The sequence below is a fragment of the Pseudorca crassidens genome, chromosome 21 (assembly GCF_039906515.1).
Source record: "Pseudorca crassidens isolate mPseCra1 chromosome 21, mPseCra1.hap1, whole genome shotgun sequence".
Taxonomy (NCBI): Eukaryota; Metazoa; Chordata; class Mammalia; order Artiodactyla; family Delphinidae; genus Pseudorca; species Pseudorca crassidens.
In genome coordinates, this window is record NC_090316.1 from 23,725,836 (window position 1) to 23,744,626 (window position 18,791).

Consider the following 18,791-nt stretch of genomic DNA (forward strand, 5'->3'; position numbering starts at 1 on the left):
ACCTCCAGTTGAGAACCACTCACCTGGAAATTAAATTGACCTGAAAAAATTCAGGGGGTATTACTGAAATCTTGGGAAAAAACCCATAAAGTGGGGCAGAGTACGCACAGGCTTGCTCATCAAGTCCCCGAATGCATAAAATAAGGGCCAACTCTATTTAAGTTTGTTAAATTTAATTGAAGTCTTCCCTTTTCATAGTGGGTAAGATTCTTGAGAGTTTGCAAGTGATAAATAAATATATTCCAAAGGGGTTTTGAGGGACTCTTGGAGATGATTAACTAAACTCTTTTATGGAAGGATAACCAGATCCTTCCACAACACATTCCTGATTCAACCAGAGAGAGTGACTTTTGGCTTTAGGTACAGAGTGATATTACTTCTGTTTCTTTTCATAATCTATAGACAAAACAGAAAAGTTTGCCCTTAGAGTAGATAAAAATGAAACAAATTGAAAAAATGAGACAAATTGAATAAAACAAGTTCCATTCGAATATTGATAGGTCCTTGTATTTTTCTCTAACATGCTTTTTTCTCTCCTCCCAGGAAACATTGGAAATTCTTTTACAATTGATCCCATCTTGGGCTCTATAAAAACTGCCAAAGAATTAGATCGAAGTAACCAAGTGGAATATGACTTAATGGTAAAAGCTATAGATAAAGGCAACCCACCAATGAGTGAAATCACTTCTGTGTGTATCTTTGTCACCATGGCTGACAACGCCTCTCCCAAGTTTACATCAAAAGAGTATTCTGTTGAAATTAGTGAAACTATCAGCATTGGGAGTTTTGTCGGAATGGTTACAGCCCATAGTCAGTCATCAGTGGTATATGAAATAAAAGATGGAAATATAGCTGATGCCTTTGATATTAATCCACATTCTGGAAGTATCATCACTCAGAAAGCTTTGGATTTTGAAACTTTGCCCATTTATACATTGACAATACAAGGAACTAACATGGCTGGTTTGTCTACAAATACAACCGTTCTAGTGCATCTGCAGGATGAAAATGACAACTTGCCAGTTTTTACGCAGGCAGAATATACGGGGCTCATTAGCGAATCAGCTTCAATTCACAGTGTGGTCCTAACAGACAGGAATGTCCCATTAGTTATTCGAGCCACTGATGCTGATAAAGAATCAAATGCTTTGCTTGTCTATCACATTGTTGAACCAGCTATACACAAATATTTTACTGTTGATTCCAGCACTGGTGCTATTCACACAGTACTAAGTTTGGACTATGAACAAACAAGTACTTTTCACTTCACTGTACAAGTTCATGACATGGGAACACCATGTTTATTTGCTGAATATGCAGCCAACGTGACTATCCATGTTATTGACATTAATGACTGCCCTCCTGTGTTCTCCACATCATTGTATGAAGCATCTCTTTTGTTGCCAACATACAAAGGAGTCAAGGTCATTACAGTAAATGCTACAGATGCTGATTCAAGCGCACTGTCACAGTTAATGTACTCCATCACCGAAGGCAACATCGGGGAGAAGTTCTTAATGGACCACAAGACTGGTACTATAACTGTACAAAACACAACTCAGTTGAGGAGCCGCTATGAGTTAACTGTCAGGGCCTCTGATGGCAGATTTGCAAGCTTAACCTCTGTGAAAATTAACGTGAAAGAAAGCAAAGAAAGTCAGCTGAAGTTTACCCAAGATTTCTACTCTGTGGTAGTGAAAGAGAATTCTACTGAAGCCAGAAGATTAGCTGTCATAACTGCTATCGGGAATCCAATCAACGAGCCCCTGTTTTATCACATCCTCAACCCAGATCGCAGATTCAAAATCAGCCGCACGTCTGGAGTTCTGTCGACCACTGGCATACCGTTTGATCGTGAACAGCAGGAGACCTTTGATGTGGTAGTGGAAGTGACACAAGAACGCAAGCCTTCAGCGGTGGCCCGTGTCATTGTAAAGGTCATCGTCGAAGACCAGAATGATAATGCACCGGTGTTTGTCAACCTGCCTTACTACGCCGTCGTTAAAGTGGATACCGCCGTGGGCCATGTTATTCGCTACGTGACAGCCATCGACAGAGACGGCGGCAGGAACGGGGAAGTGCACTACTACCTCAAGGAACACCACGAACACTTCCAAATTGGAGCCTCAGGGGAGATTTCACTGAAAAAACAGTTTGAACCTGACACCTTAAATAAAGAATATCTTGTCACAGTGGTTGCAAAAGATGGAGGAAACCCAGCTTTTTCGGCTGAAGTCATGGTTCCCATCACCGTTATGAACAAAGCCATGCCTGTGTTTGAAAAGCCTTTCTACAGCGCCGAGATTCCAGAGAACGTCCAGATGCACAGCCCCGTTGTCCACGTACAAGCCAACAGTCCAGAGGGCTTGAAAGTGTTCTATAGCATCACAGATGGCGATCCTTTCAGCCAGTTTACTATTAACTTCAACACCGGAGTTATCAATGTCATAGCGCCTCTGGACTTTGAGTCCCACCCAGCATATAAACTGAGCATCCGAGCGACTGACTCCTTGACCGGTGCTCACGCCGAGGTCTTTGTGGACATAATCGTGGAAGACGTCAATGACAACCCTCCCGTGTTTGCCCAGCAGTCCTATGCCACCACCCTGTCCGAGGCATCTGTAATTGGCACATCCGTGGTTCAAGTCAGAGCAACAGATTCTGACTCAGAACCAAACAGAGGGATTTCATACCATATGTTTGGGAATCATAGCAAGAGTCATGATCATTTTCACATAGACAGCAGCACTGGCCTCATTTCCCTGGTTAGGACTTTGGATTTTGAGCAGTTCCAGCAGCACAAGATTTTTGTAAGGGCTGTTGATGGCGGCATGCCTCCTCTGAGCAGCGAAGTGGTTGTCACAGTGGATGTCACCGACCTCAACGATCACCCACCACTATTTGACCAACAGATTTATGAAGCCAGAATTAGCGAGCACGCTGCCCATGGGCATTTTGTGACCTGTGTCAAAGCCTATGATGCGGACAGTTCAGACATAGACAAGTTGGAATATTCCATTCTGTCTGGCAATGATCATAACAATTTTGTCATTGACAGCAGGACGGGGATCATCACGCTCTCCAACCTGCGCCGGCATGCCCTGAAGCCATCGTACACCCTTCAGGTTTCTGTGTCTGACGGAGTTTTTAGGAGTTCAGCTCAGGTTCATGTGAGTGTGATTGGAGGCAATTTGCACAGTCCCATTTTTCTTCAGAACGAGTATGAAGTGGAGCTTGCTGAAAATGCTCCCTTGCACACCCTGGTGACCGAGGTTAAAGCGACTGATGGGGATTCGGGTATTTACGGTCACGTTACCTACCATATTGTAAATGACTTTGCCAAAGACAGGTTTTACACAAATGAGAGAGGACAGATCTTTACTTTAGAAAAACTTGATCGAGAAACCCCAGTGGAAAAAGTAATCCCAGTTCGTTTCATGGCCAAGGACACTGGTGGAAAAGTTGCTTTCTGCACCATTAACATCATCCTTACAGATGACAACGACAATGCACCACAGTTTCGAGCAACCAAGTTTGAGGTGAATGTTGGATCCAATGCTCCCAAAGGGACGTCGGTCATCAAAGTCCTTGCCAGTGACGCTGATGAGGGATCCAATGCCGACATCACCTATGCCATTGAAGCAGATTCTGAAGGCGTTAAAGAGAATTTGGAAATTAACAGACTGTCTGGCATAATAACTACAAAAGAAAGCTTAATTGGCTTAGAAAACGAGGTCTTCACTTTCTTTGTCAGAGCTGTGGATAATGGGTCTCCACCCAAAGAATCTGTTGTTCCCGTCTATGTTAAAGTACTTCCACCAGAAATGCGGCTTCCAAGGTTTTCAGAACCATTTTACACCTATACAGTTTCAGAAGACGTTCCTATTGGAACAGAAATAGATCTCATTCGAGCAGAGCATAGCGAGACTGTCCTTTACAGCCTAGTCAAAGGGAATACTCCAGAGAGCAACAGAGATGAGTTCTTTGTGATCGACAGACAGAGTGGGAGACTGAAACTGGAGAAGGGTCTGGACCATGAGACAACTAAGTGGTACCAGTTTTCCGTACTTGCCAGGTGCACTCACGATGACTATGAGGTGGTGGCTTCTGTAGATGTTAGTATCCAAGTGAAAGATGCAAATGATAACAGCCCTGTCTTGGAGTCTAGTCCATATGAGGCATTTACTGTTGAAAACCTGCCAGGGGGAAGCAGAGTCATCCAGATCAGGGCGTCTGATCTAGATTCAGGAACCAATGGCCAAGTTATGTATAGTCTAGATCAGTCACAAAGTGTAGAAGTCATCGAATCTTTCACCATTAACATGGAAACAGGATGGATTACAACCCTAAAGGAACTTGACCACGAAGAGAGAGACAGTTATCAGATTAAGGTGGTTGCATCAGACCATGGTGAAAAGGTTCAGCTCTCCTCCACAGCCATTGTGGATGTTACTGTCGCCGATGTCAACGATAGTCCCCCACGGTTCACAGCAGAGATTTATAAAGGGACTGTGAGTGAAGATGATCCACCAGGGGGCGTAATTGCCATCCTGAGTACCACGGATGCTGATTCTGAAGAGATCAACAGACAAGTTACATATTACATAACAGGTAACGTGTTTAAAGTGAATGGTTTAATTTAAAATTAAGTTGTATTAGAAGTATAAATTCTGAGATATGTGTTTTATGGAAATTGAGAGTTGAAGGGACGATTTTAGTATATCTAAAATAAGTAGAAATAACATCTCTTAAGCTATGTTTCAAGTTCTTTGCCTGAGCAAAGCCAGTAGTTGTTTCATTAGGCTGATTTTGATGATTCATTCTGTTGATCTTTATACACTGTATAAAAAAGATATTATAATTTTAAAAATCTATCGTTTCAGTATAGGCTAAAATGTTTACTGATAGTCTTGAAATTTTATTTGGCTTAATGCTGCGTTTAAATACACATTTTAGTGCTGCTTTCTTTGGTTTTTGGGTTTTTTGAGGGTTTTGGGTGGGAGGGGTTAGTGAATGGGAAAGCTAATAAAATTAATTTAAGTGTAATTACTTTCTTTAAAACTTAATTCTTTTGAATCATAATATTATATATCTTTTGTACAATTTATTTCTCCTGTTATTCCTTTTATTATTTCAACAAATTTGACTGTCATCTCCTTCCATTGATTTAATAGGAGGGGATCCTTTGGGGCAGTTTGCTATTGAAAATATACAGAATGAATGGAAGGTCTATGTGAAGAAACCTCTAGATAGGGAAAAAAGGGACAATTATCTTCTGACTATCACAGCAACTGATGGGACCTTCTCATCAAAAGCTATAGTTGAAGTCAAAGTCCTTGATGCAAATGACAACAGTCCCATTTGTGAAAAGGTAGGATGCTCTTTAAGTCTATATATTATGAATTCAGATTTCTTTCTTAAACCTTTCAGAAGGACTGTCACGTGGTGCTGTAGAGTAGTTCAAATGTGTTTCATGTTGTAATCTCTTAATGTTTAAGTCGAGGTGAGGGTTAAATGGGGCAAGAGTTGCATTAGCTTCAGAACTACTTTTGGGGGGTGCTAAATAGCTTAAAAACCTAGTTCAAAATACTGTGAATTGCTGACAGGATTACAGTTGTATATAAGCGTTGCTCTGTTACGTTTTCATGAAAAGATTCCCTTCATTTGGGGGTGAGGTAGCTCTGTTCTGCACCAAGAGACCGTATTTTGGGCCCTTGCTCTTGTACACGCTAGAGGAACCCAGAGGTGAAGCGTGTGGCTTCTGCCCCTGTGGAGCCCACCGTTTAACATGAGGACAAAATGCACACCAAGGAAGAGCTGCGCCACCTGAGGTTGCTCAGTGAGGGCGGGAGTTGTCCCCGGAACTGGAGGATGAGGAAAAGCTCAGCCTTTGGGAGGTGGTGATGAGATCACCAAGAGTGGAAACGGAAGGGCATTGGGGCCGGAGGGTAAACTGGGTGAGAGGGGCTATGGAGGGCGTTCCAGGGAGCTGGGACTCCACGAATCCTTCCTTACGTGAAAGGTGGAGATGGCGTACTCCAGGAGTTCCTGAGAAAAGCTGAGTCTGGTAGCATTGTTTCCATTTAGCTGAGGAAGTGTGAAAGTGGGGATAACAGGCAGTGGACTGAGGCACAGGGAACGGAAGGATGAAAGATGCTGTGACGGGAAAAGCAGTGGCACTTGGTCCTGCCTGGCCGTGACATCGCGACAAGCATGTTAATTAAGTCAAGGTTGATTTTAGGTTTCCTACAGGAGTGTTTGGGAGAAAGACCACAGATGAGCCTGGAGCGGGAATTGGTTTTAGAGGAAGCATGCTGAATTCCACTTTAGATTTGTTCAGTTTAAGATCACGGGACGTTCAGTTGAATGTGTTTTTATAGTCATTTAGAGTTAGCGAGATGGAGGATGGGTGTGTGAACTTGGCAGCTTGGGTGGATAACTGCTGACTGCATTCGCTTTAGAGGATAATAGCAAGGAGGGAAAGAGTAGAGACAGGTATCCCCCTAGAGAGAAAGAAGGCGGAAGGAAGAGAGCGCAGATACCAGCACAGTGTAGTTGAGAGCAAAGGAGGGGAGAACTTTTAGGAGGCGGGATGGCCAGCAGAGGTGTGACAGAGATAAAAAGCGGACTGAGTGAAACAGACCATTGGGTTCTGTGACTGGCTTGGAGATGGTGGTCCCAGTGCAGTGATGTGGGTGGACGCCTGGTTTCAGGAGATTAAAGGGTGTTAACAAGGAGATAGATCTGGCCAGTGACGAAAGTTGGGAGTAAAAAGTAGGAAGAAGAGTGTGGTAGGTAAAGGGAAGGCTGGGTCAGGGAGCAGGTGACTTGGAAGGGGGCGGGGAGGTGGAGAGCGCCGCAGTGGGCATGAGCTGTGTGTAGCTGGACGGGCAGAGGGGCAGAGCTCTCCGGGAAATGGATACGAATAATTCAGCTGGGGGGAGAGCGGGACTTCTGAGGGGTGAGGAGTTCATTCCAATCCATGGTTTTGGTGACAGTGGTTTATGGAAGGAGGATTCTGTGTGTGCGTGCGTGTGTATGTATCTTATAGAAACTAAATGTGTGTGTTTTGCTGTTTTTCAACACTTTTCCTTTCACCTTTGGTATTAATTAGGACACTAGATCATTCGGAATCATCAGTATTACAAAATATCCTGTTTCATGCGTCATAGTTCACCTAAAATTGAGCTCATATTAAGAAAATATATTTAACAACGTCTTATCTGTTTGTCTTATGTTTTGGTGTACGACATGGATTTCTAAATATTTGGAACTGGAAAACAACCGTTCACTGTGTTTGAGAATCAGGTCAGATTTGAAGAGAGACGGGGTGGAGCAGGGCAGAAGAGAGCCCTGGCCTGAGCATCACTTGCCCCCCTCCCAGGAGGCCTTGGATAACCTTTGTTTTCTCCCGTGTCATGAGGCTCACTTCTCTCCCAAATGCAGTTACTTGGTGGTGTTTTAACAGTGATTGCAAACAATAAATTCCTGTGTTGGAAATTAGACGTAATGTATCAGGCTTGTATTCTCTCTAATTTTTAGGTAAAAATGGAGTGTTATGTGTATTTTCTCATAAGAATTTAAATTAAATTAAATATGAAACCAAATCAAAGGCAAAGTATTCAGAATTCTGTAGGTTAAATGTCAGGTCAGACTCTTTCAGCATATGGGGTTGTTAACTGTTATATGAATCATCTCTGTTTTAAATGTTTTGTAAGAAAAATAGTTTTGAAAGCTCCTTGGATTTTAGTTTTAGTCATTTCCCATGTGTTCTGTGACCAAAGGTAAATGATTTCTGTTACTCCCTTGGCAGTCATGTTACCTTTTAATGTTTTATGTTAACAGTATTGTTTAAAATCTTTGTAGACTTTATATTCCGACACGATTCCAGAAGATGCCTTTCCTGGGAAATTGATCATGCAGGTCTCTGCTACAGATGCAGATATCCGTTCCAATGCCGAAATTACTTACACATTATTTGGTCCAGGTGCAGAAAAATTCAAACTAAATCCAGACACAGGTAAAGGTAGAGTTTGGGGCAAAACTAATTGTGTTCCAGCAAAGTCACGCGTGGGTGGTTTTGGATCACACGGAAAATTTGAAATGACAGTTTGTTCTTGTAAAATTTACTCTCCTCCTACAAAAATGGCATCTTTTAGAAATGCAAACAGCAATTCAATGTGTAAAATTTGGGGTGAGATAAAAAACAGCAACAATCACCTACTTGAACCGAGGATTTAAAATTTATGTTTTTTTATATCACCTTTTTTAAAAAAAAAAAACTCAGAAGTTAAAGTATATCTCAAACTTTCTGCTTTATCCATTTTACATATAGTTTGTTTGCTTGAATTTGTGACCATAAATTTATAATTTAGTGTATTCATTAAAATGATGAGTGGTGTTTTACTTTAAACCTCTAGGACTTTCTCTTTCAATTTGTATTTTGTTAAAATTGGGGGTCAATTAACAGTTTCCTATTAAGCTCCCCCCAAATTAATGATAAACATGTGAATCTAATTTTTGAGTCAATTTAAAAATGTTTTCAATTTGGTAAATTGGCAGCTCTTTTGCTTTTGGGCATCGTATATAATACGAGAGGTCCTGACCTGGAGAGCTTTAAGGCTTAGAGCTAGCACCTGGCAGGGTTTGAAACCCTCCAGCTCTGAGGGCTCCCACAGCTGCTGACTCTGTCACTAATAAAATTGTTCTCCAGAGGAAGGCTGTTATTCAGATTTTCTCAATGTAAGAGAAAAGGGGAAGAAAGATGTGCTCTTGCAGTCACATCTTAAATTTCAAGTGAGCCCATTTATTTTTGTTTTTAGGTGAACTGAAAACATTAGCCCCCCTTGACCGCGAGGACCAGGCAACCTATAATCTGCTGGTCAAGGCCACGGATGGAGGGGGAAGATTCTGTCAAGCTGATATTGTGCTCACGTTAGAGGATGTGAATGATAACGCCCCCGAATTCTCTGCCGATCCTTACACCATCACTGTGTTTGAAAACACAGAGCCTGGCACGCTCCTGACAAGGGTACAGGCCACGGATGTGGATGCAGGTATCGCCCAAGTGATGCTTTTGCCTTCAAACTATGCACTGTTACCTGAGGAGGAGCCTATTTTAGAGCACTGTTCCACATTCAGCCCCTCTGATGACCCCTACCTCATGCATGTTGAATAACTCACCATTGTCATGCTACCGTTAAAAATCGTGTTAGCATTAAAAATGGAATGAAATCTTCAGAATAATAAACTCTTTTTTTTTTTTTTTTTTTTTTTTGGCGATACGCGGGCCTCTCACTGATGTGGCCTCTCCCGTTGCGGAGCGCAGGCCCAGCGGCCATGGCTCACGGGCCCAGCCACTCCGCGGCATGTGGGATCCTCCCAGACCGGGGCACGAACCCATGTCCCCTGCATTGGCAGGCGGACTCTCAACCACCGCGCCACCAGGGAAGCCCAATGAACTCATTTTTAATGAATATTTGAAGTCTCAAAATTGTGCCCAGTGAACTTACTATTGTAAAGTATCTGTGGTACCCCTAAAATTCTGCTTAGTGATGAGATAAACTGATCTTTATGTCCCATTGAATTAATTAGTGAAGTGTTATTTTTTGTGAATAAAGCATTAGTGACAAAGAGATTTAGTATCATAGGAACATAACAGAAGAAAACGATATATTGTTATAGTTTTACAGACCTTTCCAATTTTTTATAGAGAAAATAAGACTCTAAGGTATATATTCATAGCATTTTGATAGCAGAGAATAAAAATAACTTCTTCAGTCATTCTAACACTGAAGAATCAGAAGAATACCAAAAATGTTACTTTTCAAATAAATTTTTGTTACTGAAGCTAAATAACAAATAGGCTTGATTTTTAAAGATCTGCTGGCTGTTAGAGCATAAGTTCCTGTATAACGTAGTCTGAAAAAGCCAGATGACTATGAAATTATATTTGTTTTAACTCAACAAATTGCTCATTTTAAAGTTTACATTTTTAAGATCATAGTCATAAGAATTTTAAAATAATGTATATTGGCATTTTCCCTTTTTCATATGTATGCTGGATTTAAAAAAAAATAATTTGTTTACGTTTCTTGAAATAAAACATTCTGACGTGATGTCATGTCTTGACAGGACTAAATCGGAAGGTATCCTACTCACTGATTAACTCTGCTGATGGACAGTTCTCCATTAATGAATTATCTGGAATCATTCAGTTAGAAAAGCCTTTGGATAGAGAACTACAGGCAGTATACACTCTAACTTTGAAAGCTGTAGATCATGGTTTGCCAAGAAGGTTGACAGCTACCGGCACTGTTGTTGTATCCGTTTTGGATATAAATGACAACCCACCCGTGTTTGAATACCGTGAATATGGTGCCACAGTGTCTGAGGATGTTCTCATTGGAACAGAAGTTCTTCAAGTGTATGCAGCAAGTAGGGATATTGAAGCAAATGCAGAAATCACCTACTCGATAATAAGTGGAAACGAACATGGGAAATTCAGCATAGATTCTAAAACAGGTAACCTACCATGCAAACGAGAGGAAGCCCTTTATTCTGCAAAAAACGGCTAGATTGCTCAGCACTTCACCTGGTACAAAAACAGGTCATACATTGTCAATAGATACTCTAAAAGAGAAGACCCAAGTTTTCTTTGTGTTGTTATCATAAGTGGGATTCAGAGTGGTTTAGAAGACTTTAAACTATAGTTCTACATAATAAAATACATTTCTGGCTTATCCATTATAACTATAAGCAAATTAACTTTAAATAGAAAATTAAAGCATCATACTCTAGTAATTTAGTAAAAATATAAGGTGTCATAAATCAGTAAAGGTAAAGAATTGAAGATGGTAGAAGATTTTGCAGAACGACTCCTTTTTATGGCCCACGTGGATCTCATGTGAAGTAGCTTCCCAGGTGAAACAGCAGTTTCGACCTCTTTGATCTTAGTTTCAGTAGGGGACATCTGATAATTCATTAAATTGATCTCTTCATTATGCTAATTATAGACAACCGTCGAAGTACTTGGACCGAGTCACTTACTGAGTGACCGCCAACAAGGTCAGAAGTCATTGGCGCTATTGACTCTGGCTGCATAAATACTTTTTGTAGTCTTGTTAATCTGTCATCTAAAATAGGTGTAAGTAAATTGCTCTGTAAAAAATTGCTCCATTCCAACTGTATTTAATTGTATGTGGCTTTCAACTGAAGGGTACGTGTGTGATGATGCTGTTTTAAAATGTATTTTTAGCACATATCATAAAATTGTTATTTTTAGGGCTCTTTACGTAGGGTAGACTATAAGGAAGTTAAAAGGAAAGACGTTAAAGGAATTACTAAATCAAAAAGGGATTTTTAAAAAATGACGGGATATAAATAGTCATTCTGGAGATTTTTTAAAAGGATGTACATTTCTGTAAAAGAAAAAGTATGAGAAGGAAAAGGAAACGAAAAGCCAAAGAACAGAATTTTTGTATTTTCTATTTCATTAAAGTCTGTAGTAAACTATCATTGAAAAGAGATAAGAAATGTTATCATTTTTATAGCAGGGAGACATAAGGAATACTGACTAGGAAAGCAATTCACATATCACAAAGAGTATCAGGAAAGTAATTAAGAGAAATAAATAAGGTTCCAAGGATGGGCAAATTCATGTTTTAATTGTTGAATTAAGAAATTAGAACCCATACATAAATGGTAAGTAAACTACTGAACTGAAAATTTTAGTCATAGGAGGAGAATGTGGTGGCATTTTAAAGCACTGGAAAGTAATTTTGATTTTCTGTTCAGGGGCCATATTTATCATTGAGAATCTGGACTATGAAAGCTCTCATGAGTATTACCTGACGGTAGAAGCCACTGATGGGGGCACACCTTCACTGAGTGATGTTGCAACTGTGAACATCAACGTAACAGACATCAATGACAACACCCCAGTGTTCAGCCAAGACACCTACACGGCAGTGATCAGTGAAGATGCTGTTCTTGAACAGTCTGTCATTACAGTGCGTACCTCTTCCCCTACAGCCTTCTTCTGGGTCTGTGCAAGAATTTTTAGTGAGATTGATCCAGTTTTTGTAGTGGCCTTACTTGAAAATATTGATAATTTGAAGATAGGGAAATGTCTTTTGCTAGCCTCTTTAGTTACTGACTCTATTATAAGTGATTGCCTTAACACAAACTGGCTGTTGATATCAGAAATTTGCTTAGTCGACTTCTGTCCCTCCCTCATCTGTCTCCTAAACCGGAGTGTGATTTTTCTAGGTTATGGCAGATGATGCCGATGGACCTTCAAACAGCCACATCTGCTATTCAATTATAGACGGCAATCAGGGAAGTCCATTTACAATCGACCCTGCCAGGGGAGAAGTGAAAGTGACCAAACTTCTAGACCGGGAAACAGTAAGTGGAAAAATCTGACGTAGATTGTTTACAGATTGTCAGATCAGTAGATGGAAGTGCCTTGTGTTCGCCTCTGCCGACAGTTTGGGAAGTGTTAAAAGGGTAGAACCAGCCTTGTTCTCAGTAAGTGACAAGCAAGATATAAATACTTGAAAAGCAGTTGTAGTATGAAGATCTCCAGAATATGTGATGTGTTTCATAGTAATGTGAAGGTTGGATAATAAGAGTTTGTATTCAGGACCAAGTTACTGTTGGCACCAGTGTTTTGAGACGCTTCATGGAGCTAGAAGCTGGGTTTTAAATAATAGCAGAGATTCAGGAAAACATAGTGTTGAGAGGAGGGAATTCCCTGTGAGGAACCGGGGGAACAAGGATGGAGGAAGGAAGAGATGTGGGTGTCTTTAGGTGATTCTGTTCAGTTGTGTTGGAGTAGAGCGATCGTACAAACAGGTGAGGGAGGAGAGATAGATGAAGAGTTTTAGGAACAAATGACAGGCCACAGACAAAACCAGGCTGGCACTGCAGGCATTAGGTGGTTACCGATGCTGTGAGCCCAGGTGTAACAGCACAGGAGGTGGTTGCTGAAGACCAGTCCTACAGCAGGTCTAAGTGTTATCCCAGAGGTGGGAGGGACAGTGACAGTTCATCAGTTATGAAACAGCAAGAGCCCAAACTGGGAGAGTAGCAATGACAAGACAAGTGCAGAAACTTTGTAGAGGAAAAATTAGGTCCACGGAGCTCAGCTATGGCCCTCCAGAGAAAGCAGAGGTGGCAGAGGACTCGATGCATTTCAGTCTTGCTGTGACTGGGTGGTGCCATTAAAGGCGAGTAGGAGGTCACAGGGCGTAAACTCAGCACTGGGAGAGGTGCTTGAACGTGATTTTTCAAGATGCTGATTTGTAGAGGAAAGTGGCGTATTCAAGTAAAATTATTCAGCCAGCATTTAGAGATTTTAGTCAAACTTAAGAGACTTGAAAGCTGGAAATACAGCTATGGTACATGCCTCTGAAGATGATTATGGAAGTGATCTGAGGTATTGAGATAAAAGTGAGTGAATAAGGAGAGAGGCAAGCCCTCCCTCCCTTTGTCCATCCATCCGTCCATCCATCCATCCATCCATCCATCCACTTAGTCATGTGCTCTCACAGACAGGAGGGGAGCTGCCTCAGAGGTAATGAAGTGAAGGAGAAGTGAAAGAGCCTTGGTTTGGGGAATTGGAAGGGCATCGATGATAATAAAGACTGCAATTTCAGAAGAGTAGTGGGTAAATCCAAGATTAGAGGAATTTGGGGAGACAGTGCTGAGATATTTCATCAAAGTCCATTCTTTAATTCCTTTTCTGACCTGTTATTTTGAGCGGGGACTTTCCCAGAGTTTAGGAAGCATGACTGTTATGCTTAGGATTGCAGTACTGCTGGGCAGAACAAAACTTAGTATTTTTGACTGAAACACTTCTCAGATCCTTTAGTGTACTCATGTCCATTGGGAGATGGCAAAAGGGAGTCTCCCAAGCTACGTTGTCCTCTTTTTGTTGGAGCGTCTTTCAGGACTGACATTCTGCAGCACGTCCTCTGGGGTTAGCCAGCTTCTTGGCCTCTTAACTGCTCATTCTGGAAGAGAGAGCTTTAAAGAAACTGTCCTGGAAGAGAGGCCACCTCACTTAACTCACCTTCTTTTGTAGGAAGTTCCCAAAGCGAGGATCTTGGGAGATTTAGACAGTTGACTACAATCCAAGAGTGACATGGATGCGGGGAGGGTGAGCGGAGTGTTGAGAACGAGTGAGCCCTCGAGGGTGGGAGGCAGCTTGCTGTCTGCCGCCCTCGAGGGTGGGAGGCAGCTTGCTGTCTGCCTGCTTCTGGCTCAGAGTCACACTGGGGCCGGAGGGAAAGTTGCCTTCCCCGCCACTAGTAAAGCAACAGCCTTCAACATATGTGATGTTTTCTCTCATCATTTGTATTACTTTTCTGTCTTAATTTCTGTTAATAGATCTGCAGGTTTTCAAAGTTAGAACAGTTTAATGGAACAAGTACGTTTCTGAGAAGCGTTGGAGATTCTCATCCCTATTAGTAACGTTTTCTGTCGAGCAGATACATTACATTTTTCAGATCAGTTATTTGTAAGCTAGGGAATTGCCCGCCTGCAGGACACGGGGAATGGCAGGCCCTCGGATCCGCCCCTCCAGTAATCAGAAGTACGCTTCAGGCTGAACCCTGCGCTTGGGCCTTGTGGAAATGGACATGATTCTCTTTATCTTTTCCCCGAAAAGATTTCGGGTTACACGCTCACCGTGCAGGCCTCGGACAACGGCAGTCCACCCAGAGTCACCACGACCACTGTGAACATAGACGTGTCTGATGTCAACGACAACGCTCCCGTCTTCTCCAGGGGAAACTACAGCCTGATCATCCAGGTGATCCTGGGCCCAAGCCTCACTGAACGCACCCCTGTTGAAATAAGCTCTTTTTTGGCCTCAGTGATTCGTTTGAAATATCTTCCTTTTCCAAAGACTACTTTTGAGAAAAATGGGAACAGTGACATTACAGGGGTCTCCACCAATACTAAAAGATGAGCATTTCCAAGATGCTGTCATCTCTTCCTGTGCTTTGATTTTTAAGATATTCTCGCTAGCTTGATTGTTAACCTTACCTTCTGCCCTTGCGTTGCCTCCTTGCCCCTTACCCTCCCTCCTCCCTGCCACTCCTCCTCCAAACGCCTCCCCTCCCTCACCCATCCCGGCACCCCTCCCTCACTCCCCCCACACCTTTCTCCTCACGTGCCCCCTCCCCTCCAGCCCCCTCCTTCCCATCACCACCACCCCTCCTCTCTCCTCCTTCCAAATGGAGCGGCAGTGTCTCTCTTTTCTGTAAATTTCATATTATAGAAAACATGCATATGATACGGGGTTTTGTTGAAAGTTGTGTGGTTCTCTTACTCTTGCAGGAAAATAAGCCCGTGGGGTTCAGCGTGCTGCAGCTGGCAGTGACAGACAGGGACTCCTCCCACAATGGCCCTCCCTTCTTCTTCAGCATTGTGAGTGGAAACAAGGAGGGGGCATTTGAAGTCAACCAGCAGGGAGCCCTCCTGACGGCAGCTGCCATAAATAGGAAAGTGAACGATCATTACTTACTGCACATTAAGGTATTGAAGTCTGTCTTTCTGATTTTGTTGTGGACTCATATGGAGAAGAGCTGCTTTGGTGGTTATCTTGTCCTGTGTAAACAGCTTACATTGCATGAGAAGACAAAACTGAATTAGAATTTTTATTTCATTTTTATTATTTATTTTTTTAATTTTATTTATTTAATTTATTAAATAAATTTTATTTAATTTATTATTTTATTTATCTAATTTATTTTATTTATTTATTTTATTTAATTTATTTATTTAAATTATTTATTTAATTTTTATTTCATTTTTATCCCATGGCACTTCGTGGGGGCTTGTTTATTCATTTGGTTACTTTGTCATAGACGTTGGTAGAGCTAAATTTCAACGTAAATTAGTGAAAGGGCTAGAAAGAAGTATTTATCCTGTGCCTTGATAATACTTCTCATGTGGAGAACTAATATCTAACAATCGGTAATATTTTAGAACTTGAACAATGTAAATATATTTTTATTAAGTTGTAAACGACGACATAGATGAAGGTGATTTTTTTTTTTTCCCTTTTCTCGTAGGTGGCAGATAACGGAAAGCCTCAGTTGTCATCTTTGACATACATTGACATTAGAGTCATTGAAGAGAGCATCTATCCTCCTGCAATTTTGCCGCTAGAGATTTTCATTACTGCTTTTGGAGAGGAGTACTCAGGTGGTGTCATCGGGAAGATCCACGCGACGGACCAAGACGTGTATGACACGTTAACCTACAGCCTCGATCCCCAAATGGGCAGCCTCTTCTCTGTCTCCAGCACGGGGGGCAAGCTGATAGCCCACAAGAAGCTGGACGTAGGGCAGTACCTCCTCAACGTCAGCGTAACGGATGGGAAATTTACCACCGCGGCTGATGTCACGGTGCACATCAGACAAGTGACGCAGGAGATGTTGAACCAGACCGTGGCCGTCCGCTTTGCCAACCTCACCCCGGAAGAGTTCGTTGGGGACTATTGGCGCAACTTCCAGCGAGCTTTGCGGAACATCCTGGGTGTGAGGAGGAGTGACATTCAGATCGTTAGCTTGCAGCCCTCGGAGCCTCATCCGCACCTGGACATCTTGCTTTTTGTAGAGAGATCAGGTAGCGCCCAGGTCTCACCAAAACAACTTCTGCACAAGATTAATTCTTCCGTGACGGATATTGAGGAGATCAGTGGTGTGAGGATATTGGATGTGTTCCAGAAGCTCTGTGCAGGGCTGGATTGCCCCTGGAGATTCTGCGATGAAAAGGTGTCCGTGGATGAAAGTGCGATGTCAACGCATAGCACGGCCAGACTGAGCTTTGTGACCCCGCGCCACCGTAGGACAGCTGTGTGTCTCTGCACAGGTAACACACATACGCACGTGGAAGTAGGCAGTGCAGGTCATTTCATGTACGACCTTTGAAGGCTATACGTTAAAGATCGTTCTCTTGAAATTCCTATTAATTAGCTTTCCCCCCTGCCCTTTTTTTTTTTTTTTTTTAAACAAAGGGGGAAAATGCCCACTTGTCCATCATGGATGTGAAGACAGTCCGTGCCCTGAAGGATCTGAATGTGTCACTGATCCCAGAGAGGAGACATACAGCTGCGTCTGTCCAGGTGGCAAGTTTGGCCAGTGCCCAGGTGAGAGGTTCAATAATTAAGAGTACTTGTATTTAAAAAAGTAACTTTCAGAGTTTCTTATTTTCTTCTTTGTTGGAGTTGAAAAGTATTGTAAAGTATGTTTATTATAACAGGTCAGACATAGAGGCGAATCAAGTAGTAGCTTTTCCTTCCTCTTGAACTCCTCCTGAGTTCATAGTTGGATGCTCTTCCTCTCTCATCAGAGCTCATATGAACGTACAGTCCCATACGTACAGATTTATTTTCCTTTTCCTTTCACATCTTTTTTTTTGAAGAAACTGAGGAGTCGTTGCATCTAACACAGTCCTCTTTTCCTCTGTGATGAGCGTCTTGCCAAGTCCTAGTGCCTGTTAATAGTTGTACAGCATTTTGTAGCACGGCTGTACCATCATTTATGCAGCATGGTGCTTACGTGTAGAGATTCAGTTTATGTTCTCCTGTGTTACAAGAAGAATCCTTAAACGCGTATCCTGACATATTGGTGCTTTCATTTCTGTACAGTAGATTGTAAAACTGGGACTTACCTGTGTCAAAGGTGAACTACACTTTTAATTTTTAGGTATACCCATTATGTTAGTTTCCCGAAAGTTGTGCCAGTGCCTGTTTCTTCCAGTCATGTGTGAAGGTCTCATTCCCCGTTCTTTTGCTAATATTGAAGGCTTTCAATTAAAAAACAAATCCCCCCATCTAATAAGCATGAAATGGTATCTAATTATTTTAATTGCCATTTCTCTGGCTACTTGTGAAAGCAGTCTTTTCATTTGTTCATTGCCTGTTAGCGCTTCCTCTTCTGTGACTGGCCCGTTCCTATTACGTGCGTGATTATCTGGATTATTTGTCTGTTTCTTATCTTTAATGTCTGGAGCTCTGGAGCTCTTTGTGTATTTTGATCAGAAAACATCTGCAAAACGCTGTCTGTATGTTATTGATCTTTTGATTTGTCTAATTTTTATTTTGTCACTTCTGCATAATTTTACAAAACAATTTTCATCTCTGGATTGATATTATTTTCATCATTTTTGTAGAATGGGAATTGTTTTATGTCTTGCTTGAAAAGGTTTCCCAAACCACCTTCAGGCTATGTATTTTCCTAAACTGCTTTCTAATAATTTTATAATGGACATTTCATATTTAGGTCTTTTATTATCTTAGAATTCATTTCTCTGTGATACAGTAGTCTGACTTATTCTCTCCAAATAGAAATCCAGTTATGCTGTGCTGTTTATTAAACAAGTAGACATGTCCCATTGAATTGCATTTTATAATGTTATAATCATAGATCCAAAACTTGAATTAGTCAGGGCGGGAGTGTGGGGACATACTTATAAAAATATTTAAACTTGATTCTGATTTATTTTTTCCTCTTTGTGATTCACAGGGAGTTCATCCGTAACATTTACTGGAAACAGCTTTGTGAAATATCGTCTAATGGAAAATGAAAACAAGTTAGAGATGAAACTGACCATGAGGCTGCGAACATACTCTACCCACGCGGTTGTCATGTACGCTCGCGGGACTGACTACAGCATCTTGGAGGTGAGCGTTTTTGCATATTTGTACCTCAGATTGTGGGAGACTTTAAAAATATAAATTCCATATTATGTTCAGATGGTCCATTTTTTTAAAA

The 18,791-nt window shown here is 41.6% G+C and overlaps 1 protein-coding gene across 4 annotated transcripts in view; it reads left to right on the forward strand.

Moving 5' to 3' along the window:
• The window catches only part of FAT1 (FAT atypical cadherin 1), a 120,468-nt gene that overhangs the window by 89,288 nt on the left and 12,389 nt on the right, over nt 1-18,791 (forward strand). For all 4 annotated transcript variants that reach the window (XM_067721513.1, XM_067721514.1, XM_067721515.1 and 1 more), the window contains exons 10-21: nt 544-4,611; nt 5,175-5,371; nt 7,867-8,020; nt 8,823-9,056; nt 10,135-10,524; nt 11,797-12,011; nt 12,271-12,408; nt 14,675-14,818; nt 15,349-15,546; nt 16,086-16,887; nt 17,033-17,164; nt 18,543-18,700. In XM_067721513.1, the coding sequence (XP_067577614.1) occupies nt 544-4,611; nt 5,175-5,371; nt 7,867-8,020; nt 8,823-9,056; nt 10,135-10,524; nt 11,797-12,011; nt 12,271-12,408; nt 14,675-14,818; nt 15,349-15,546; nt 16,086-16,887; nt 17,033-17,164; nt 18,543-18,700 (6,830 nt within the window). The remainder of the gene's footprint in view (nt 1-543; nt 4,612-5,174; nt 5,372-7,866; nt 8,021-8,822; nt 9,057-10,134; nt 10,525-11,796; nt 12,012-12,270; nt 12,409-14,674; nt 14,819-15,348; nt 15,547-16,085; nt 16,888-17,032; nt 17,165-18,542; nt 18,701-18,791) is intronic.